This window comes from Crotalus tigris, unplaced genomic scaffold (genome assembly GCF_016545835.1).
Source record: "Crotalus tigris isolate CLP2741 ecotype Arizona unplaced genomic scaffold, ASM1654583v1 scf7180000017940.1788314, whole genome shotgun sequence".
Taxonomy (NCBI): Eukaryota; Metazoa; Chordata; class Lepidosauria; order Squamata; family Viperidae; genus Crotalus; species Crotalus tigris.
The window spans coordinates 1,053,711-1,072,197 of NW_024096732.1; the positions used below are offsets into that span (position 1 = coordinate 1,053,711).

At 48.1% G+C, this 18,487-nt stretch overlaps 1 protein-coding gene across 1 annotated transcript; it reads right to left on the reverse strand.

The window, feature by feature from the left end:
• Nucleotides 1-4,809: 4,809 nt before the first annotated feature.
• On the reverse strand, nucleotides 4,810-7,788 carry IER5L (immediate early response 5 like). The gene has a single exon (XM_039345118.1). It carries the CDS (start codon nucleotides 7,544-7,546, stop codon nucleotides 6,359-6,361), a length of 1,188 nt encoding a protein of 395 aa, XP_039201052.1. The 5' UTR covers nucleotides 7,547-7,788; the 3' UTR covers nucleotides 4,810-6,358.
• Nucleotides 7,789-18,487: the final 10,699 nt, after the last annotated feature.

Genomic DNA, 18,487 nt, shown 5'->3' on the forward strand with positions numbered 1-18,487 from the left:
CCCCTTCCAATCCCTCAGCAACTTTAAGATGGTTGGACTTCAGCTCCCAGAATTCCCCAGTCGGCGTCTGGACTGATATGTCTAATAAAATGCCGGGCTAGGGTATTCTGGGAATGGAAGTCCAGCCCATCTTAATGCTTTCTCTCCCTTTTCCAAGAAACTCAGTAAATTAAATCTGGCATGATAAAAGGGAAAGCTCCAGATTTAGGAGACGTCGCTTCCCAGCCCTTGCTTAAGCCAACCAGCTGATCAGACCATCCCCTAAAACTTTGTTTGGCTCTCTGCACACTCCCAGAAGCCTTTCCACCAAGCGAAGCTACAGCGATTGTTTCTTTGCTCTTCTTTCCCTGCCTCGACTCATCCTCATATTCATCAGCAGCCGATAAATTAATCATGCTGTCGGTAAATTTTCAGGGTGACAGCAAAAATCCCCTCTCCCTTTTTCTCCCTCTCCCCTAAAAACCCCCAGCCCCAATTTCTCCTCCTCCTCCCTGTTCTGCTGCTCTGCTGAGTTTTTCTCCCTCGGAAAGGAATTGCTGAACTGACAGCCGAGGAGAAAACATGAAAGGATCCCAGCTTTAGCAGTTCAAAGGCTGAACCTTCTGCTGGGGTTTGCAACCGATCCATCGTCCCAGCTTCCAAGCCGTGAGGTCAGAAGTCAGGCGAAGGATAATGAGAAAAGGGTTGGCTTCTGAGAAGGTGCAGAGTGAATTTTCTTCCACCAGCACAGTGGTCAGGAGAGAGGGGCATCATCTGGTTAATTTTAATTTTAAAAAGGACAAAAGACCCCCTTTGGAGCTGATAATGGCATCCAAGCGAACAGCTGAAGGTTTGCCTTCCATTCAGTAAACAAGAATAAGAGTAGAATAGAATAGAATAGAATAGAATAGAATAGAATAGAATAGAATAGAATAGAATAGAGCTGGAAGGGACATTGGAGGTCTTCTAGGCCAGCCCCCTGCTCAAGCAGGAGAACCTATACCATCTCAGACAGGTGAATGTCCAGTCTCTTCCTAAAAATCTCCAGTGATGGAGCGCCCACGATTTCTGGGGGTAAGCTGTTCCACTGGTTGATTGTCGGCACTATTAGGAACTTTCTCCTTAATTCCAGGTTGCTTCTCTCTTTGATCAGTTTCCAACCATTGTTTCTCATTCTTCCCTCTGGTGCTTTGGTGAACAACCTGGCTCCCTCTGCCTTGTAGCAGCCCTTCAGATACTGGAACGCTGCTATCATGTCTCCCCTATTTCTTCTTTTCTTTAGACCAGCCAAACACAAGTCCCGTAGCCGTTCTTCATATGTTTTAGTCTCCAGGCCTTGGGTCATCTTAGTTGCTCTTTGAATTTTTTTCCGAACTCTCAACATCTTTTTTGTGATATGGGGACCAAAATTGACTGCAGTATTCTAGGTGTGGTCTTAACTAGGGTTTTATAAAGCGGTACTAATACTTTGCATGATCTTGATTCTATGCCTCTGTTTATACAAACCAGGATTGTATTAGCTTTTTTGGTTGCTGCTGCACACTGCTGGCTCATGGTGAAGTGATCGTCCACTAGGACTCCAAGGTCCCTCTCACAGTTGCTGTTTTTGAGCCAGGTCTCGCCTTTGGTTTTTCCTGCCTAAGTGTAAGACTTTGCTTTTCTCCACACTGAAACTCATTTTGTTGGATAGGGCCCATTGTTCGAGTTTGTCAAGATCTTTTTGGATCCTGAGCTTGTTTTCTAGGGTGTTGGCTACTCCTGTCAGTTTGGTATCTGCAAATTTGATGAGTTCCTCTTCAATTCTCTCATTTAAGTCATTGATGAAGATATTGGAGAGTTTACTGGGCCTAAGAGGGAACCTCGTGGTACCCACTGCTCACTTTTCTCCATGTGGATGTAGTGGAAACTAGCTGGATTTGTTGATGATGTCACCACAATTGAACTTAACAAGAAGTTTTTTATTCTAACCTGGGCTGGTCTCCAAACACTTAAGCAGGTTTCAAACTGCTTTGGGCCTGAATGAGACACCACCAGGCGATCTCGGTGCCACAGACCAAGGGGTGAAGTTGACAAACCCTTCCTACCCCTTTCTCAGCGTTGCCAAGAATATGTTGAACATGTCCATTCTTGAAAGAGACTTAACTTAAATTTGAAGGTAGTTCTAATTAACTTGCTTTTTAAAAAGCCTCTTTTGCTATTTGAGTTTTCATGTCGTTAGCCGCCTTGAGCATTTGGCGGTAAGATCATAACTGCATGGAATTAAATATGAATTAATCTTAACTGAAAGCAAGGATACCGTTAATCAACCATTAATAAATTAATTAAGTCAGTACGAACCTTAAGCATTGGGGCCACAAATATTTTTTTTATCCCACATAGGTTGATTGGGACGTTGGTCTGGTTTTCATTTGCCTGCAAACTGCCCCATTTCCCCCCCCCTTTTAAATATAGGCAACTCTTGTGCACCTGAATGGGAAAAAAATCTGGTTTTCTGGGTGCGTTAAGGGATACTCTTCATTTTGCCCAACCCACAAGCTGGTTGCTAAATTAACCTGTTTTTTTAGGTTCGCCCCGTCCATTGGCCTGGTTCCCACAACATACTTAACTGGGTTCATGGAGAGGTTAACTGTCTTGTGGGAATACCAAGAAGGGTCCAGCAGAGCCAATCTGCTAATTATCAGGAGTTTAAATTTAGCCCAGAACAAACTCTGTCTTCAGCTAATTCCATTTTCTCCTCTCTCTGCCTTCCACAACACCCAAATGGGGTCAGGGCTGTTTTCAACACAACGGTTTTGCTTTATTTACAAGCCTTTTTTTTTTTGCATGCTCTCTTTCAAAGCGGTTGGGCCCTTTTTGGGGAGGAAAAGCAACAGAGAATTTGGTTTTGCCCTGTGAGTCCTCCAGGAAAAGGAGATAGAAAGAGCGGCTGAAATGAGGCTGAAAGGGGGAAGGAAGGAAGGAAGGAAGGAAGGAAGGAAGGAAGGAAGGAAGGAAGGAAGGAAGGAAGGAAGGAAGGAAGGAAGGAAGGAAGCCCACTGGATGACTTTGGGCCAATCACCAGATGACAGTGAGTTCTAGTCTTGTCTTAGGCGTGGAAGCCAGCTGTGGCTTTCCCCACAACAGGGTTGTGGGGAAAAGAGGAAAGTATGTTGGATGTTTGCCACCTTGAGTTATTTGTAAAAATAACGAAGGCAGGATACAGGTAAACCCAGATGGTGGTTGGTAAATCCTGATGCATGTAGTGCACCGCATGGACTCGGCTGGAGTTTGTTCATTAAAACCATGGCTTAGCATCCTGTAGCAATTATCCTGGGTTATCCAAGTTCTAGAACAGGCTTTTCGTTTTAATCTTTTTATGCAGCCCATTTAGATGTGTGTATATGTATTTGAGTGTGCTTATGTGTGAATATCTGTGCAAAGAGGCAATAAACTGTAAGAGAAGAGTCATCCACTTTCCCACCCACCCCCAGTAATGATATCAATCCCTCCCAAATGAGTTGAATTTGGACTCAACTCAAACCCAAGATTCCAACTCTGAAATGTATTTTTTAATCTACTATAGCATAATGCTGCAACGCCCACATTGACCACTAGGGAGAGCTCTGGCAATTGCCTTCTCAAGCTGGACTTTACCGCGGTTGTAAATTTAAACTGGGGAAAAATGAATTAAAATTATATACATTCTTTTAAGAAAAAATTAAAAAACGGAAGGGAACTCCTTTTTGTTTAAATATTAAGTTCTGATTTCAATACACTCCGTTCTCCTGTATTTCAATTCAGATCTAAAATGGGCTTTTTCAAAATTTAAACCAAGATGAGCTAACATGATCCATAATAAAACGATTTTCCTACTTAAGAAAAAATAAATGAAAAAAATGATAGTAGCAAGTGCACAAATTCATCAAAATCCATCAGTGACCCTTAGAAGCAAAAATGATAATCTATTTGAGGTCAGAAAGTAAATATCCTTTCCGGGTAAAAATTCTAATAAGGGGTATCAAAAGGTTTTCATGTATTATGCCCATTTTGTCTGGGATTGGGAATGTTTCTAGCTATGTTTTAGTAACAGCTCCTATAAAAAAATGTGTTTGTGTAGGCACACATGTGCACAGTCACGCACACCCATTAATTTTGAGGCCAGCCTCTAGTTGGTCAGAAAAATCTTTTTATTACCTTCATTCATTTGGTTTAAAGAAAGGGGTGTGTGGAAAACACCACCAAGTGGCGTAAAGTAGAGATAACAAACTCCACTCTAGATAAAGAGGGAAAAACAAACTTTAGGAATGCAGCCACATAACCATGTTTTATAGAACCACAAGAAAAAATTTTTTTAGCCCTTTGTCAAAGGCACTCTTCTGTTGAAAAAATTTAAAAAAGAAACCCAGATTGAAATAAACTCTCCGAATCCATCAAAGCCTCCCTAAGCATAAATAATTCAACTTTTTACAACTCCAAGTTTGCTCCAAAAACTAATGAAAAAAGTTTTTTTTAAAAGAAGATAGCAGACGCTCTTTTCTTCCAGTCTGGTTGTCTTAAGAAAGTAGATCATTCTCTTTCCTTTTGTTTATTCATTTGAATAAGGCTTGACATCACCACAGCCTCCCAAAAAAATCTTTAAAATGTGAAAGATAACTTGGAGTTTTAAATGCTCTCAGACAGGGGCATTTTCAGTCAACTTTAGGTTAGGCTCAACTTAAAAGGCTGGGCCGGCAGCAAATCCCATTAGCCAAGGGTGAGTCATGCACTTACTCAGGAGTAACAGCAACTCAAGAGTTGCAATTCCTCTCCCAGCTCTAAGCTCCTTTTTGTAAGGACAACACAGCCACATGCTTTCCCCTTTTATAATTGGCCTTTTTATTAAGATTATAAATTTAAACAAATCTGAACAGTTTTACCCGGTGATATACAATTCAGTATGCACACACGCACACACACACACACACAAAAATATACAGAGATACAAAGGGAGGGTGGGAAAAAAAATAATGGTTTTGGCAATGAGTCCTTTAATACACAGTGCTGAATGTGAAGTGGATGGCAGATTGAAAAAAAACTACCTTTTTACAACAAAAGGCTATTTTCCTCCCTTCCCTTGCAAAATAATAATTAAAAAAAACACAAATTTAATTCCCACCCCCTCCTCTCCAAGAAATAAAAAAGGATTACAGAAAACACAGATTTTTTATTTTTATTTTTCCTGCACACAGGACTGAACAATGCTGGCTGGTTGAGGAGTGTTTCAAAAAAAAAAAAAAAATTGGAGGAGTCATTCAACACGTTAAAGACACAAAAATAGTGAACTCGGGAGCTCTTAAGAGCTGTTTGCCTCTCTTTCTTCCACACCTCCCCTTGGGAGGGAGGAAGCAGACAGCTGTGCAGGATGGGAGCTGTTACCTCCCCCCAAAACCCATCTGCAAATGGAATACTTAAAGAGTGTGTACTGCATGTTTGTGTACATGCAAGGGAAAAATAGTAACCATTTCCAACGTGGTCAATTGATACAAAAATCACCCTCTGAAGAAATATTTTTCTGCAGCTTAAAACGTCGGGTTTTTTTTTTTAAAAGGGAGGAGGGGAGGTCCATGCCCACTAAAGGTGAGCCTCCCCCCCCAAAAAAAACCCTAAGCAGCTGCAGAGAAGTGGAAAAAATGCATACTGTCCGTTTGAGTTGGGGGCAGTGACTCTAGAGCGAAATCCATTCAAAGCCCAGATTTTCAAGGGGCTTTCAAAATAAATCCTAACTCTGAAGCTTTGAAAAATATTTCTCACCCCAGCCTTACAGGCAAGGAAGGGAAAATCGCCTTCTTTCCAGGCAGGGACCTCCCCTCAATTTTCCAGTTTTTTCCCCCACCGCCCCCTCCATTAGGCAGAACCAACTCTTCCTCCACCGAGACCCCCAAAATTTCGCCTTTTCCCCCGTGCAGCATTCGCGCTCGCTCACGGTCCCACCTTTCCCCCTTTTTAAAAAATCAAAAACCCCTCCTCTTAAAAGACACACACACACACACAAAGCAAGAAAATCAAAGAAGGCTTGAAACCCAGAAAAAACGGGGGGAAAACCCACCCCTCCAACTCAAAAGCGCCGGGAAATCAAGAAACAAAGGAAAAGTTATTCGCCCGTCTTCCGCGTTCCTCGCTGCCCGAATCGTCTCGCCTCTGCTCGGCCGGCCGGTCGTCCGCGGCAAAAGCGGAGCTCCGATGGCCCCGGGGAAAGTCCGCGGTCCAATCTCAGAAAACATTCGCTCGGTTCGACGCCCCCCCTGCCCTCCCCGCTCCAGCCCAGAGCCCCGCCGGTCCAGTCTTTGTTTCGGGGTCTCCCGCCCGCCATCGGTCCGTCCCCCGCGTCCCCAAGGGGGCCGAGCGGCGCCCCCGGCCGCTCTCAAAAGGCCACGATGGCCCGCGTCCAAGCCCCCAAGCTGGCCAGCGCCTGTTTGCCACACAGCTGTCCGCTGGAGAGCTGCTCCGAGTCCGACGGCGGCGCCGGCTGGGGCGGCCGGCTGACCAGCCCGCTGAAGCTGGAGCCGAAGATGGAGATCAGGCTGGAGATGTTGGAAGCATCCGGCGAGGAAGAGGAGGAGGAGGAGGAGGAAGGATGGGAGCAGGAGGAGGAAGAGGAGGAAGGCGAGGGCGCCGGTCCAGCGCTGGGGAAGCCTTCGAAGCGGGCGCGCTTGGCACAGGAGGCGAAGGGCGAAGGCGCACCGGGCGGCGGAGGCGGCAGAAGCGGCGGATCCCCAGCGCCGCCCGTCGGCTCGTACTTGCGCTTGGCGCCCGGGCTGGGCGGCGGCGGCGGCGGGCAGCAGCAGGCAGTGGCGGCGGCTGCGGAGGCCACGACGGCGGGGACGAGGCCGCCTGGCGGGCAGGGCGCGCAGCAGCAGTCCTGGTGCAGGTAGCCGTTCTCCACCGTGGTCACCACGTGCGTGTCCAGGTCCAGCACGGTGGTGCGGCTCGAGCAGTGCGCCGCGGGCCCCGACGGCGGAAGCCCCGAGGGCGCGCACGAGCCGCCGAAGTCAGTCCCGACGCCGCCTCCTGCTGCTGCAGCTGCCGAGCTGGGGCCGGGGTAGCCCCGCGGCGGGTAGAAGGGCAGCGGCGAGTCCCGGCACACGCCCGCCGCGCCGGGCAGCCCCAAAGCGTCGTCGGCGGGCGGCGGCGGCGGCGGCGGCGGCGGTGGCAGCAGCACGGACGGGGGATCCGGCCTGGCCAGGGCGCAGCTCCGCAGCTGGAGGCCCTCCGCTCCGGGGGCGGCAGCGGGCAGCGCCTGGAAGTCCGGGCCAGCCAGCTCGCCCAGCGGCGGGGGAGCGCCGAGGGCGGGCGCGGGCGCCGAGGGCAGGGCGATGCCGGCCCCCTCGGGGTAGAGCGGGTGCGGCGGCGGCTGGCCGGCCAGGGCGCTGCTCTGGCGGCGGTACAGCTCGGCGTAGCGCTCGCTCAGGTAGAGCTGCCGGGCGTTGCGGAGCACGTAGGAGACCAGCAGGTTCTTGTGCAGCTTCAGGCCGCCGCGCTGCGTGCGCGACATGTGGATCTTGCGCAGCGAGAGGCTGATGAGGCTCTGGGCGTCCAGCGCGCACTCCATCTTCCTCGCCGGCCGCTCAGCTTCGGCCGCCCGCCCGCGCCCCGGCCCGGCCCCGCATCCACCCGCTGCTCCAAGGGGGGCCGCGCCGGGCGGCGGGCAGAGACGGGCAGGATCGCCCTTGCCCGGCGATTGATGCCCCGTTCGGAAAAGGCAGCGAAAGCAGCCGGCTACCCCGCCCGATGCCAGATGCCCGATGCTGGCTTGCCCGGCCCTCCCCGTCTCGCCCGGCCGTCCGCGCTCGGCAGGGCCAGCACTAAGCGCGGCTTTGCCCAGCCCCCGTTATTTATACCCCCTCCCCGGGCCCGCCCCCGTCGCCGGGGACCTATTGGCGGGCACCTTGGCCTTGGATTGGCAGCCGCCGCCCGCCCACCTGTGGCCCGGCCCGCCAATCCAGACGAGGCGGTTCCTTTGTGCTATTCAAATACCGATCTGGCTGACGCGGCGGGCTGGAGCTGGGCGCTCCGGGGAGGCCAGGCGAGAGGCGGGCGGCGGGCCAAGGCGGCCGGGCAGGGGCCGAGGGAGGCGGGCGGGGGCCGGGGCGCTCCTCGGGGGCCGCGCGGCTCTCTCGCGGGCGGAGGCGGCCGGCGCTGCCTGGCACACACAGGTGAGCCTCGCCGGGCTGGCTCGCCACGTGCGGGGCCGGGGAGGGGGCGTGGCGGGCGAGGGGGCGGTATCTCGCGAGTCCCCGCCTCCCCTGCTGCAGGTGCGGGGTCGTGGGGGCTGCCGCCGCCCCAAATCAGCCCTCGCTTGGAATGTCTTTGCCTCCCCAATCGCGTGTTTGGGGATCCCCAAATGCCCGGTGCGGAAATCACGATTGCGCGCCGGCCCAGATGCGCATCATCCGGCCTTGGGGGTGTTCCACCAGTTCATTCCAGTCTCCGGGTGTTCCGTAGGATGTCCTGCTTCTTGGCTGCGCCTCTTTCCCCGCAGGAAATCGCCTTGCGTTTGCGTTAGCAGCGACGGCCTTTTGACGGACTAGTTGGGCTTCGTTTTAAAAAGATCCTTGGAGCGCGTTTTTCTTTCCCGATGCTCTAGTCTAGTCTAGTGGGACCACCAAAATCTCAGTTTTTATTTCACCAGACCGTTTTTTCTTGCCATGGACTGGTGCTCCTTTCCACATTTTTTTCTTCTTTATATGCAATCTTACTACTGCACCAATGTATGTATATAAAGTTTTCTATACAAGTTAAGAGTCATAAGGCACTTTTTGAAGCTTTTCAAATTAGCTTCCGTTTCCTATTTTTGAAATAGGACTAAAAATAACAAAAACAGCATCTGTCTATCCCAAGTTCTTGGGAGGGATTCAGTAGGTGGATTAAAATGCCAAATCCAGTATAAACATCTGGCTGTGTGACCAACCAAAATAATAACAACCGATGGGATCACAAAATAAGCAAAGTAATAGCATATGAAGAAGGTTAGGGGCTTGGGACTTTAGGATTCAAACAGGTAAGCATCTGCCATATAACACCCGGGTCTTCACAACTGTTGATAAAAAGAGGGGGGGAAAGTCTGGAGAATGGATGTAGCAGTCAGTACCTGGAGGCAGTAGAAGAGAAGGGAAAGAACTGGAGAACATGACCAAATACAAAGGCCTGCAAATAGAAACAGAATGACTGTGGCAAAAGAAAGCAAAGATAGGATCAGTAATGATAAGCACCCTTGGTGCAGCCCCAAATCACCGCTTGAGCGCCATCAGTGTTGACAAAATCTGCATCAGTCAGTTGCAAAAGGAAGCTTGATTTAGAACGGCTTTCGCCCTGCAATGATATTTCCAACACCATCAAACAGCCACATCTGCCTATCCCAGGTCCTTGGGAAGGGCTCCATGGCTGGATAAAAATGTGTCAACATCTGGCTGACTGCGTAACCAACCATATAATTTATTAAATTGTATACCTCTGGACTATCAATGATTCCAGGTCATTTGTTAAACAGACCTGGGAATCTTTATTTAAAAAAACAAAACAAAACAAAAAAAAAAAACAACCGGATCCTATGGATAATGCAGAGAGAACTGAGGCTGAGTTGTTAACCCCAGCAATTAATTGCAAGCCCCCGTGGAACTAATTTGCCCTTGTTTTATGTCAAACTGTAATTTTTCTTTTGCAGCGTAAGGCAAAACAGCTATAGAAGGAAGGTTTGGGGTGGGGTGGGGGGTTTCTATATTTCCTTAAGGATCCAGCCAAGGGGCAGCACTTAGCTTAGCCTGGCTGATCTTGAAAAATGAAGCAGGATTTAGGAGAGTTTTGATGGGAGTTTGACGGAACTTCAGAGGTCATCTAGTCCAACATTCCAGAAATCTCAAGACATACAAAGAGACTGGGAAATAAAAAAGGCTTTGAGGAAAGAAAAAAAAAGTCTACCAGTTTTGAGCTGACACTGCTGGAACAGGCTAGTCTTGTCCTTGAAATCCCTAGAAAGTTGAGCTTGACTCAAAAAGGGGATTTTGTTTTCTGCTATATAATTAATAAGCATTTAATTGGATTTGGGAAGACGCTTTCAACTCGGCTGGGTCGGGACTGAGCAATTTGGGGTTCCCTGCACTGTGGGAAAACAAATAACCTGCTAGTACATTGGATGATATCACCAATCTGAGAAATGAATTCACAGGGACCTCGGCTTGCTAAAGACGCATTAGAATTACAAGTAGCTCTTGAGCTACGACTGTAAGGGAGCCTGCCCACTGCAGTTGTAACTTGTGATGGTTGTAAAGCAGGTCAGTCGCACAACAAACCTTTTTGTGGCCGTTGTTAAGCAAATCATTGATCACTAAGCGAATCAAAGGTTTACTGTGGGTATGGCTTTGCTGAAAACTGCTGTGAAAAGTGCAGTCACTTGACTGGGATGCTGTGACTGGTCATAAAGGCTGCCTGATTGCAGAGCTCCTGAAGGATGTGCTTGTGACTTCGCCAATGCTTCCCTATCTGAAAAGCCCGCCAGCGACTTGATTTTGACTCCCAGAATTCCCCAGCCAGCCTGCTTTAAGAGATCTGGACTTCAGCTCCCAGAATTCCCGAGCCAGCCTGCTTTAAGAGGTCTGGAATGCTAGCTGGGGAATCCTGGAAGCTGAGGTCCACCCATCTTAACGTTCCCAAGATTGAAGACTCGGAAGGCTGGGTAAACCAGACAGGCTGCGAAGAGCATAGAGGTAGTCCTCAACTTACAACAGTTCATTTAGTGACCATTCAAAGCTACACTGAAAAAAAGTGAGTTATGGCCGTTTTTCACACTTACGGCCATTGCAGCATCCCCCGTGGTCACGTGATCACAATTCGAACACTTGGCAACTGACTCATACCTATGACAGTTGCACTGTCTGGGGGGGTCACGTGATCCCCTTCTTGACCATCTGACAAAGTCCACGGGGAAAACCAGATTCCTTTAACAACCATGGAAACTTCAGGCTCAACTATAAGTCGAGAACTACCTCTATTGCAAAGACCGTCCCTTTAAAACAAAACAAAACAAAAAAACAGCAAAACCCTGCCCAGCATTGAAATCTATTTGATTGGAATGAAACCTGCAAACAAATCTCCTCTCCTCAAAGCACGTGACGTGCTAAGACAGAAAGCAGGAGAATAAAAACCTGTAGGAGAATTTTTCCGCACGAATCACCCTCCGCGGGCTGCCCAGAAAGAGCCACGAAGTTGCAAAGAAACAAGTCGGGAGAATTAAATTTGTCTGAACGTGCATCCCAGCCCAAACCTGTTCGGTTATAATCTTGCCAGTCGGTTACCAGGTTGCATGAAAGGAACTGGCGGAAACAGCCCGGAGGACATCTGTCTCCCCGTTGCGCAAAAGCCAGCCTGCTCCCAAGCGAGCTGGAACCAGCACTGTGGGACCAGGCAAAAACAACCAGGAGGAACAACAAGACGGGGTTGTCACGAAGGAAGGAAGGAAGGAAGGAAGGAAGGAAGGAAGGAAGGAAGGAAGGAAGGAAGGAAGGGAAAGGAAAGGAAAGGAAAGGAAAGGAAGGAAGGAAGGAAGGAAGGAAGGAAGGAAGGAAGGAAGGAAGGAAGGAAGGAAGGAAGGAAGGAAGGAAGGAAGGTGTGCACCCCGAAGTTGGAGAAGGAGAGCCGGTTGCAAAGGAAGGAAGAGAAGGGAGGAACAGCAGCTGCAGAGTCTCTCTTCTTCTGCCAAAGAGAAGGGTCCACGTTTATCTTCTGGTATATTGCACAGTCAGCCAGATGTTCCCACTGGATTTGGCCTTTTTATCTACCTCTTGAGTCCTTCCCAAAGGCCTGACATAGTCAGAAGCTGAACATTTGTGGGGTTAGAGGTCTCGCAGCAAAATGTCTGAGCAAAGCTGCCTTTTGCAATTGACAGGTGCTGAAGTTGTCAATGCCGACAAGGTTCAAGTGGTGCTCCAGTTGTTTTTGGGGTGGCACCTGAGCAAATAAATTTAAGAAATAATAATAATAAGTAATATTATTACTATTTCTTAAATTTATTTGCTCGTTCTGTCACTTCGGGGCTTACAAGAATAAAAAAGGAGAAATGAAAAGTGTAAACATAGCAATAATAAAAGACAGGGAGTCCTTGACTTATGTTGACTTACGGTCACATTTAGTGACCGTTCGAAGTTGCAACAGCACAAAAAGTGACATGACCATTTTTCAGATTTATGACCATTGCTGCGTCGCCCCCCCTGGTCACATGACCAAAATTTGGACGCTTGATGACTGACTCGTATTTATGACGGTCGCGGGGTCACGTGGTCCCCTTTTGTGACGCTCTGGCAAACAAAGTCAAAGGGGAGGAAGCCAGATTCACTTAACAGCCGTGTTGCTAACTTAACAACTGCAGTGATTCACTTAACTACTGTGGCAAGAAAGGTTGTAAAATGAGGCGAAACCCACTGAACAATGGTCTCCCTTAGCAACAGACCTTTGAGGATCCATTGTGGTCATTAAGCTGAGGACTGTCTGTAGATCAAAGGGTTGAACTGATAGCGATTAGCCACTTTAAGACACCTGGATGTCAACTCCCAGAGTTTCCCAGCCAGCATGTTGGGGGAATTCTGGGAGTTGAAGTCCACGTATCTTAAAATAGCTGAAGGTAAGAAACAGCAGTTTAGGTCTTCTCAAGATGCGACGCGCAGGTGGGATTCTATTTAGCCTTCTGCATTTCTGATTTTGTTTGGATTTGGGTGAATTGAGCTCTCAGGCCACCTTAATTGATGCTGCCTCCCAGCATGCATTGCAGCTTCCTTCCTTCCCAAAAGGAGGGGGGGAGACTCTGAAAAATTAAACATTCACCCTCTTCCCACTCGCCCATCCTCACAGCCTGGTTATCGGAGTGGATATTAATACAGATACATGGTTGAAACTAATGTCATTCTTTGCTCATTCATGGCCAGACTAAACCCACTTAAACATGCTTAAATTAGCGGACTCGTGGCAATACATTCTAATAAGGGATTTTTATTTATTTTTTTTAAAGGCCCCCTCCCTCCCGGTCTGTTCAAGCTACTTCACCAAGGAGATTTAAATTCTGGGTTTAAATCAACTGAGACCATTGCAGAGACATCAGAATGGCTTGCTGGCATAGGGTCAAATTTGGTGAATATTTTCTTAGCAGCACAGAGGTTGGAAAAGAAGAAAAAAAAATACAGGGACAAGAGGGAAGGGAGGGAGGGAGGGAGACCTTAGGTCTTTATTATGCAGAAGAGAATTGGGAATTGAACCATTCTGACACTCCACAGAAGCAAAATACTAACGGATCAAACAGCATTGGGTACCTTTTTGATAGTTGCATTCACATCTACTTTTCTGTTAGTGTCCAAATCAACCCCCTTTTTTTCTCATTTTGCAGAGGGCAAATTTTCTTCCATCATTGTGCCCGCTGGGGAATTCTGGAAGTTACAACATAGAATGTCCGAGTTAGAAGAGACATTAGAGGTCTTCTAGTCCAACCGTGTGCTCAAGCAGGAGACCCTACACAATACTGGACAATTGGCTGTCCAGTCTCTTCTTGAAAAACTCAAGTGATGGAGCACTCACAACCTTCTTGGAGGCAAGTCGTTCCACTGATTAATCGTTCTCACTGTCAGGAAGTTTCTCCTTAATTCCAGGTTGCTTCTCTCCTTGGTTAGTTTCCATCCGTTGCTTCTTGTCCTGCCTTCAGGCGCTTTGGAGAATAAGCTGACCCCCTCTTCTTCTTTGTGGCTGCCCCTTAGATATTGGAAGTCTGCTATCCTGTCTCCCCCAGTCCTTCTTTTCTCTAGACTAGACCTACCCAATTCCTGCAACCGTTCTTCGCTTCGTATGGGCCCCCTAATCCTCTTTGTTGCTCTTCTCTGCGCTCTTTCCAGAGTCTCAACATTTGATATCGCGGTGACCAAAGCTGGATGCAGCATCCCAAGTATGATCTAACCAGGGCATCATACAGGGACATCAACACTTCACCTATCCCTCTGTTAATGCAGGATTGTGTTGGCTTTTTGGCGGCTGCAACACACTGAAGTAAACCCATCTTAGAACTGCCATCCTGGAGGAAGCCCATCCTCCAGGCTTAATCCCAAGGAAGATGGGCCATCCAACCCTTAGGGGCTTCTGCCTCCCCAGTGCAAAAAGATCAACTGGGATCCTGCCACTTCCTTTCAAAGCCATCCACCCACGCCCCCCCCCCGCGGCCGCTTCCAAGTCCCGCGTGGCTTCCGAGGCTCCCGGAGCAGCGACCGGCGAAATTGCAGCGACCGTCGCTTCGGGAGGCCGAGGTGGGTGGGTGCTTTTACTCTCCGTTAAGGAGGGAGAAGCACGCGAAGGAGGTAGAGCGGGGCTGAGGGGGATTGCGGGGTGCCAGTTATTGGGGACCCCCCCCCGCTGCCCTTGCTGGCTGCGAAGTTTTTTTCCTAACTAGGAAAACAAGTGAAGCTACCAAATTGGGAGGGGGCGCCTGGGACGGGCCCCTTAGGTTCCCCCCACGAAGAAATGAGCCAATTCCAAATTATCTTCCTGATGTCCCAGAGCCCAACTCGCCCCCCCAGCACTACAATTCCCAGAGGAGACCCCCCCCTTCGCTTCCTAGACCAGCTGGAGAGCGAGGCATTCTGGGCAACGTAGTTCTTGAGCCCCCCCATCCCCAATCAGGCGTCCCGCCCCATCCTGAAATCCCTGGGGAGGGGGGTGCAAAGAGGAAGGGGGCGGAGCCGGGGGGTGTTGGGAAAGGGGGGCGGGACGTTAAAGGCGCTGGCAGAAGCAGCGGGGTGTGTGTGTGTGTGTGTGTGTGTGTGTGTGTGTGTGTGTGTGTCCGTCCGTCCGTCCGTCCGCCCGCCCGCCCGCCTCGTTTGGCTATTCGTCCCGGCTCTTTCTTGGGCTTTTCCAACACGGCTAACTCACAGCTCCCCTCGTCCCCAGCCAGGGTGGCCTCTGCTGGCTGGGGATGATGGGACTCACGGTTGGACCCTGCACGGTTGGCGGTGGAAGACCCGAAGGCGGCGTGCAGCGGCTTTTGCAACCTCGCCATTCCCTACGGAGGAGACTCTGCCTGGGGAGGGAGGGACGAGCGCCCCCCTAAAAACCTTTGGGGGCTACCCCGAAATCGGCCGAATGACTGGGTGGAAATGGGCTGGGGAATACACGGATTCTCACGTGTCTTGTGAGAATTTCAGTCTTTAGGCTTTATTTCTAAAGCGGGAATTGCCCTTTCTGTGTTCACGAGGGCCACTTTCCTGACTGGGGGGGCGTCACTGCCCAAGCTCCCCTCCTTCAAAGAGCTGGATTTATGCAAGGGGGCTTAGCCACTAAAGCTTCTAACCAGGGTTTACAGCGACGTAGCTTATGCTGCCTGAACACAACCAGTCCATTGTCCCTGACCCAGTTATGCGGTTCTGTTCAAAGGCTGTGATTTGCCCGTCTCCTTCCCCCCACCTTCTTTGACGCCATAGCTGCTAATTTTATCTCCTTGCCCAGGACTTCATGTGGGGCTGGAGCTATGGGGGAAGCCAGACCCCTGACTTCGCCCACGGAACTATTCCATTGCTCCTTCTCAAGATCTCCTGGTGGCCTCCGACCCAATAAAGATATCTTTGTATCAGAAAATATAGTTCTCTTAAGTAGAAAAAGAATTGTTAAATCTGTGATGGTCCTAAAGGGAGAGCTTGAACGGAATAAAAGGATTTACGGGTGAAACTCCACAAACTCCTGTAAAACAAAATAATCAGACAATGGCAGAATACAAAATAGCAGAATTGAAAGGGACCCTAGAGATCCAGAGGTCCACCCCCCTGCTCAGGCAGGATATCTTACATCATTCCAGGCAAATGGCTGTCCGGTCTCTTCTTAAGAGCCCCCTTTCCAAACATTTTGCTTCTCACAGTCAGGCTAGGTTTAGATTTAATGGAATTGTTTTAAACTTCCATGGTTTTATCACTTGAGGCGGTGGGTCTTTCGCTTTCGTCAGTTTTTATAAAGAATATATAGCTGGTCCTCAACTTGGTTTAGGGACCTTTTGATGTTGCAAGGGCACAAAGAAAGGAGCTTAAAATTGTTTTTCACACTTTATGACCGTTGCAGTGGTCACGTGATCAAAATTCAGACCCTTGGCCAGCTGGCTCATATTTATGACGGTCGCAAATGTCCCAGGGTCACGTGGTTCCCTTTTGCAACCTTCTGACCAGCAAATTCAATGAGGAAGCCCGATTCATCTAACAACTGAACAGCTGAAGTGATTTCCTTAACGAACGCCTTGCTTAGCGACATAAATTCTGGGTTCAATTGTGGTCGTAAGCCGAGGACTCCCTGTGCTGCTTTTAGCCCAACCCTTTGTGGAAGCAAATGGGAAGAAAACAGCCAAACTGAATAATGATGGTGACCACAGGGGTTTTGGGTGGACTGACCATCCATTTTAAGGCACCTCACAATTACTGTTGGTGGCTACAGTTTGGCAGCTTGGATAAAACCTGATTTTGAAGCCTTAAATGCTGCACTAATTAAGTATTTATATTAAGGACTCTCATCAACCAGAAAGGTCCTATTAATATTAGAAATATCTGGTGATCAAAGTCGGGAACGATTATAGATCAAAAAACACCGATGAATTATTTACGTTCACCCCATTTGGACCCCATCAACCCACTCTGATATAATTATAAATATTTGATAAATAATTATGCCCTTCCCCTTGGAAGCAAGTGGTATTCCTCCACTTATTCCCCCCTGGTGATTTATATCAAAGGTCTGATTGTTTCCATTTGTAAATGATCTTCTGAAACCCAGACAAACCCCCTGCCCCCCCTTAATCATGGGGAATTTGCCTTGTTAGCATTGAGGGACCTTTGGAATTAACGATGCACGCATCAAAACCGTCCCCTAAACGGGGAGGGGAAAAAATGACAAAGAAATTCAAAATATTGTGACAATCGTCTTTAAGCTGCCTTGTAACTGATGGGTGAATGTTACCACTGGAGGTCACTTTTTCAATAATATCGTGCAATCCAACTTTTTATGTGAATGAGTATCTTTCATGCAGCCATCTACAGGGCAGAGAGAGAGAGAGAGAAAAGAAGCCGAAAGGAGGGAGAGAAACCAGCAAGAATATGCAAGCGAAAAAGGATGACTTGCGGGCTAAAAGCTACGGCTTGAAAAAGAAATTGGCTGATGAGCTGAAAGTTAGTTCAAGGCAGCTTCTTTAATCTGTCGACATACACGGTGTCTTAAAAGCTCCCTTGGCTGAATCAGATTCAGCCCCGTTGCAAATCTGGACTCCGTTGGGCTGGGAATTTTGACAGAGGTCTTAAGCTGCCAAAGTTTTTAGGAAGAGATTGAACAAGCAAAGTCACTAAGGATGCCTTCAGAGGTTTTTAAGAAGAGATTGGACAGCCATTCGCCCAGAATGGTATAAGATTTCCTGCTCGAGCAGGGGGCTGGACTAGAGGATCTCCGAGGTCCCTTCCAACTCTGTTATTCTGTTCTGTTCTAACTGTATTGTAAAGTTATAGTAATTACATATATTTACGATTATTGTAGCTTCCCAGGATCACCTTCTGTGCCGGCTTCCGACAAACAAACTCATTGGGCAAAGCCAGTTTTGCTTAATGACCAACAGGATTCATTTAATAAGTGAAGGATTACCTGAATAGAGTATTTACTTCTAGAATCATTATTTAACTTCAAATCTCGGTTCATCCTCTGCTCATATTCCCCTCATGCCTCCTCTTGTTATGCCTATATCCAACATCCCCTACAATGAGATCTAGAAACTTGGTGCATTTTGAATTGATTTTAAAAATCAGCCAGCCTCAGATTTTGGAATTTTTCCCATTGCGTCATAAGAACATTATTTTTACCTACCCTGCATAAAATTAAAATTAAAAATAACGCCCCATGCAAAATAGCCCATTAAGAAATTGTCTGTTTGCAATATGTAGGAAATTATAGGTATTGCCACAAATAATGACAGTTAAATTAATACGATAAGACAGGGGGATATATAATTATCCCAGCCAACATTATAATGCATTAGAATTGCCAAAGCGAATAAAAATGATTTGACTGCTTGCCCAAAATAGTAGAAAAATGTTGTGTTCCCATTAGTCCTTTAACCTGGCCTGGTCAAGAACTAACAGATGTGTTTGGACAGCTAGCTAAGCTTTGATTCATCTTAACCTTGGTTTGTTTTCCTGTGGCTTAGTCTGTTGATTTAATGCAGCCTGTTCTGGCTTAGTTCAGGAGCAGCCATGGAAGGCAGATTGGAGGTCAAAAAAGTCAAAATGGCAGTTGTGAGCACCATCCTCACCTTCCCTTGGGCAGATTTCTGGTTGAATGTAATTCAGTAACCAGTTTAAAGGACACAGTTGGACAATGGTGACTTCATTTGCTTTATTTAATGGGAGATCGGCTGGAGCAGGGATAGCAGGGCAAAACAATCATCTTTTTTTTGTAAAATCGCCAGGAGACGGCGAGTTCTAGTCCTGCGTTAAACACAAAAGCCACCTGA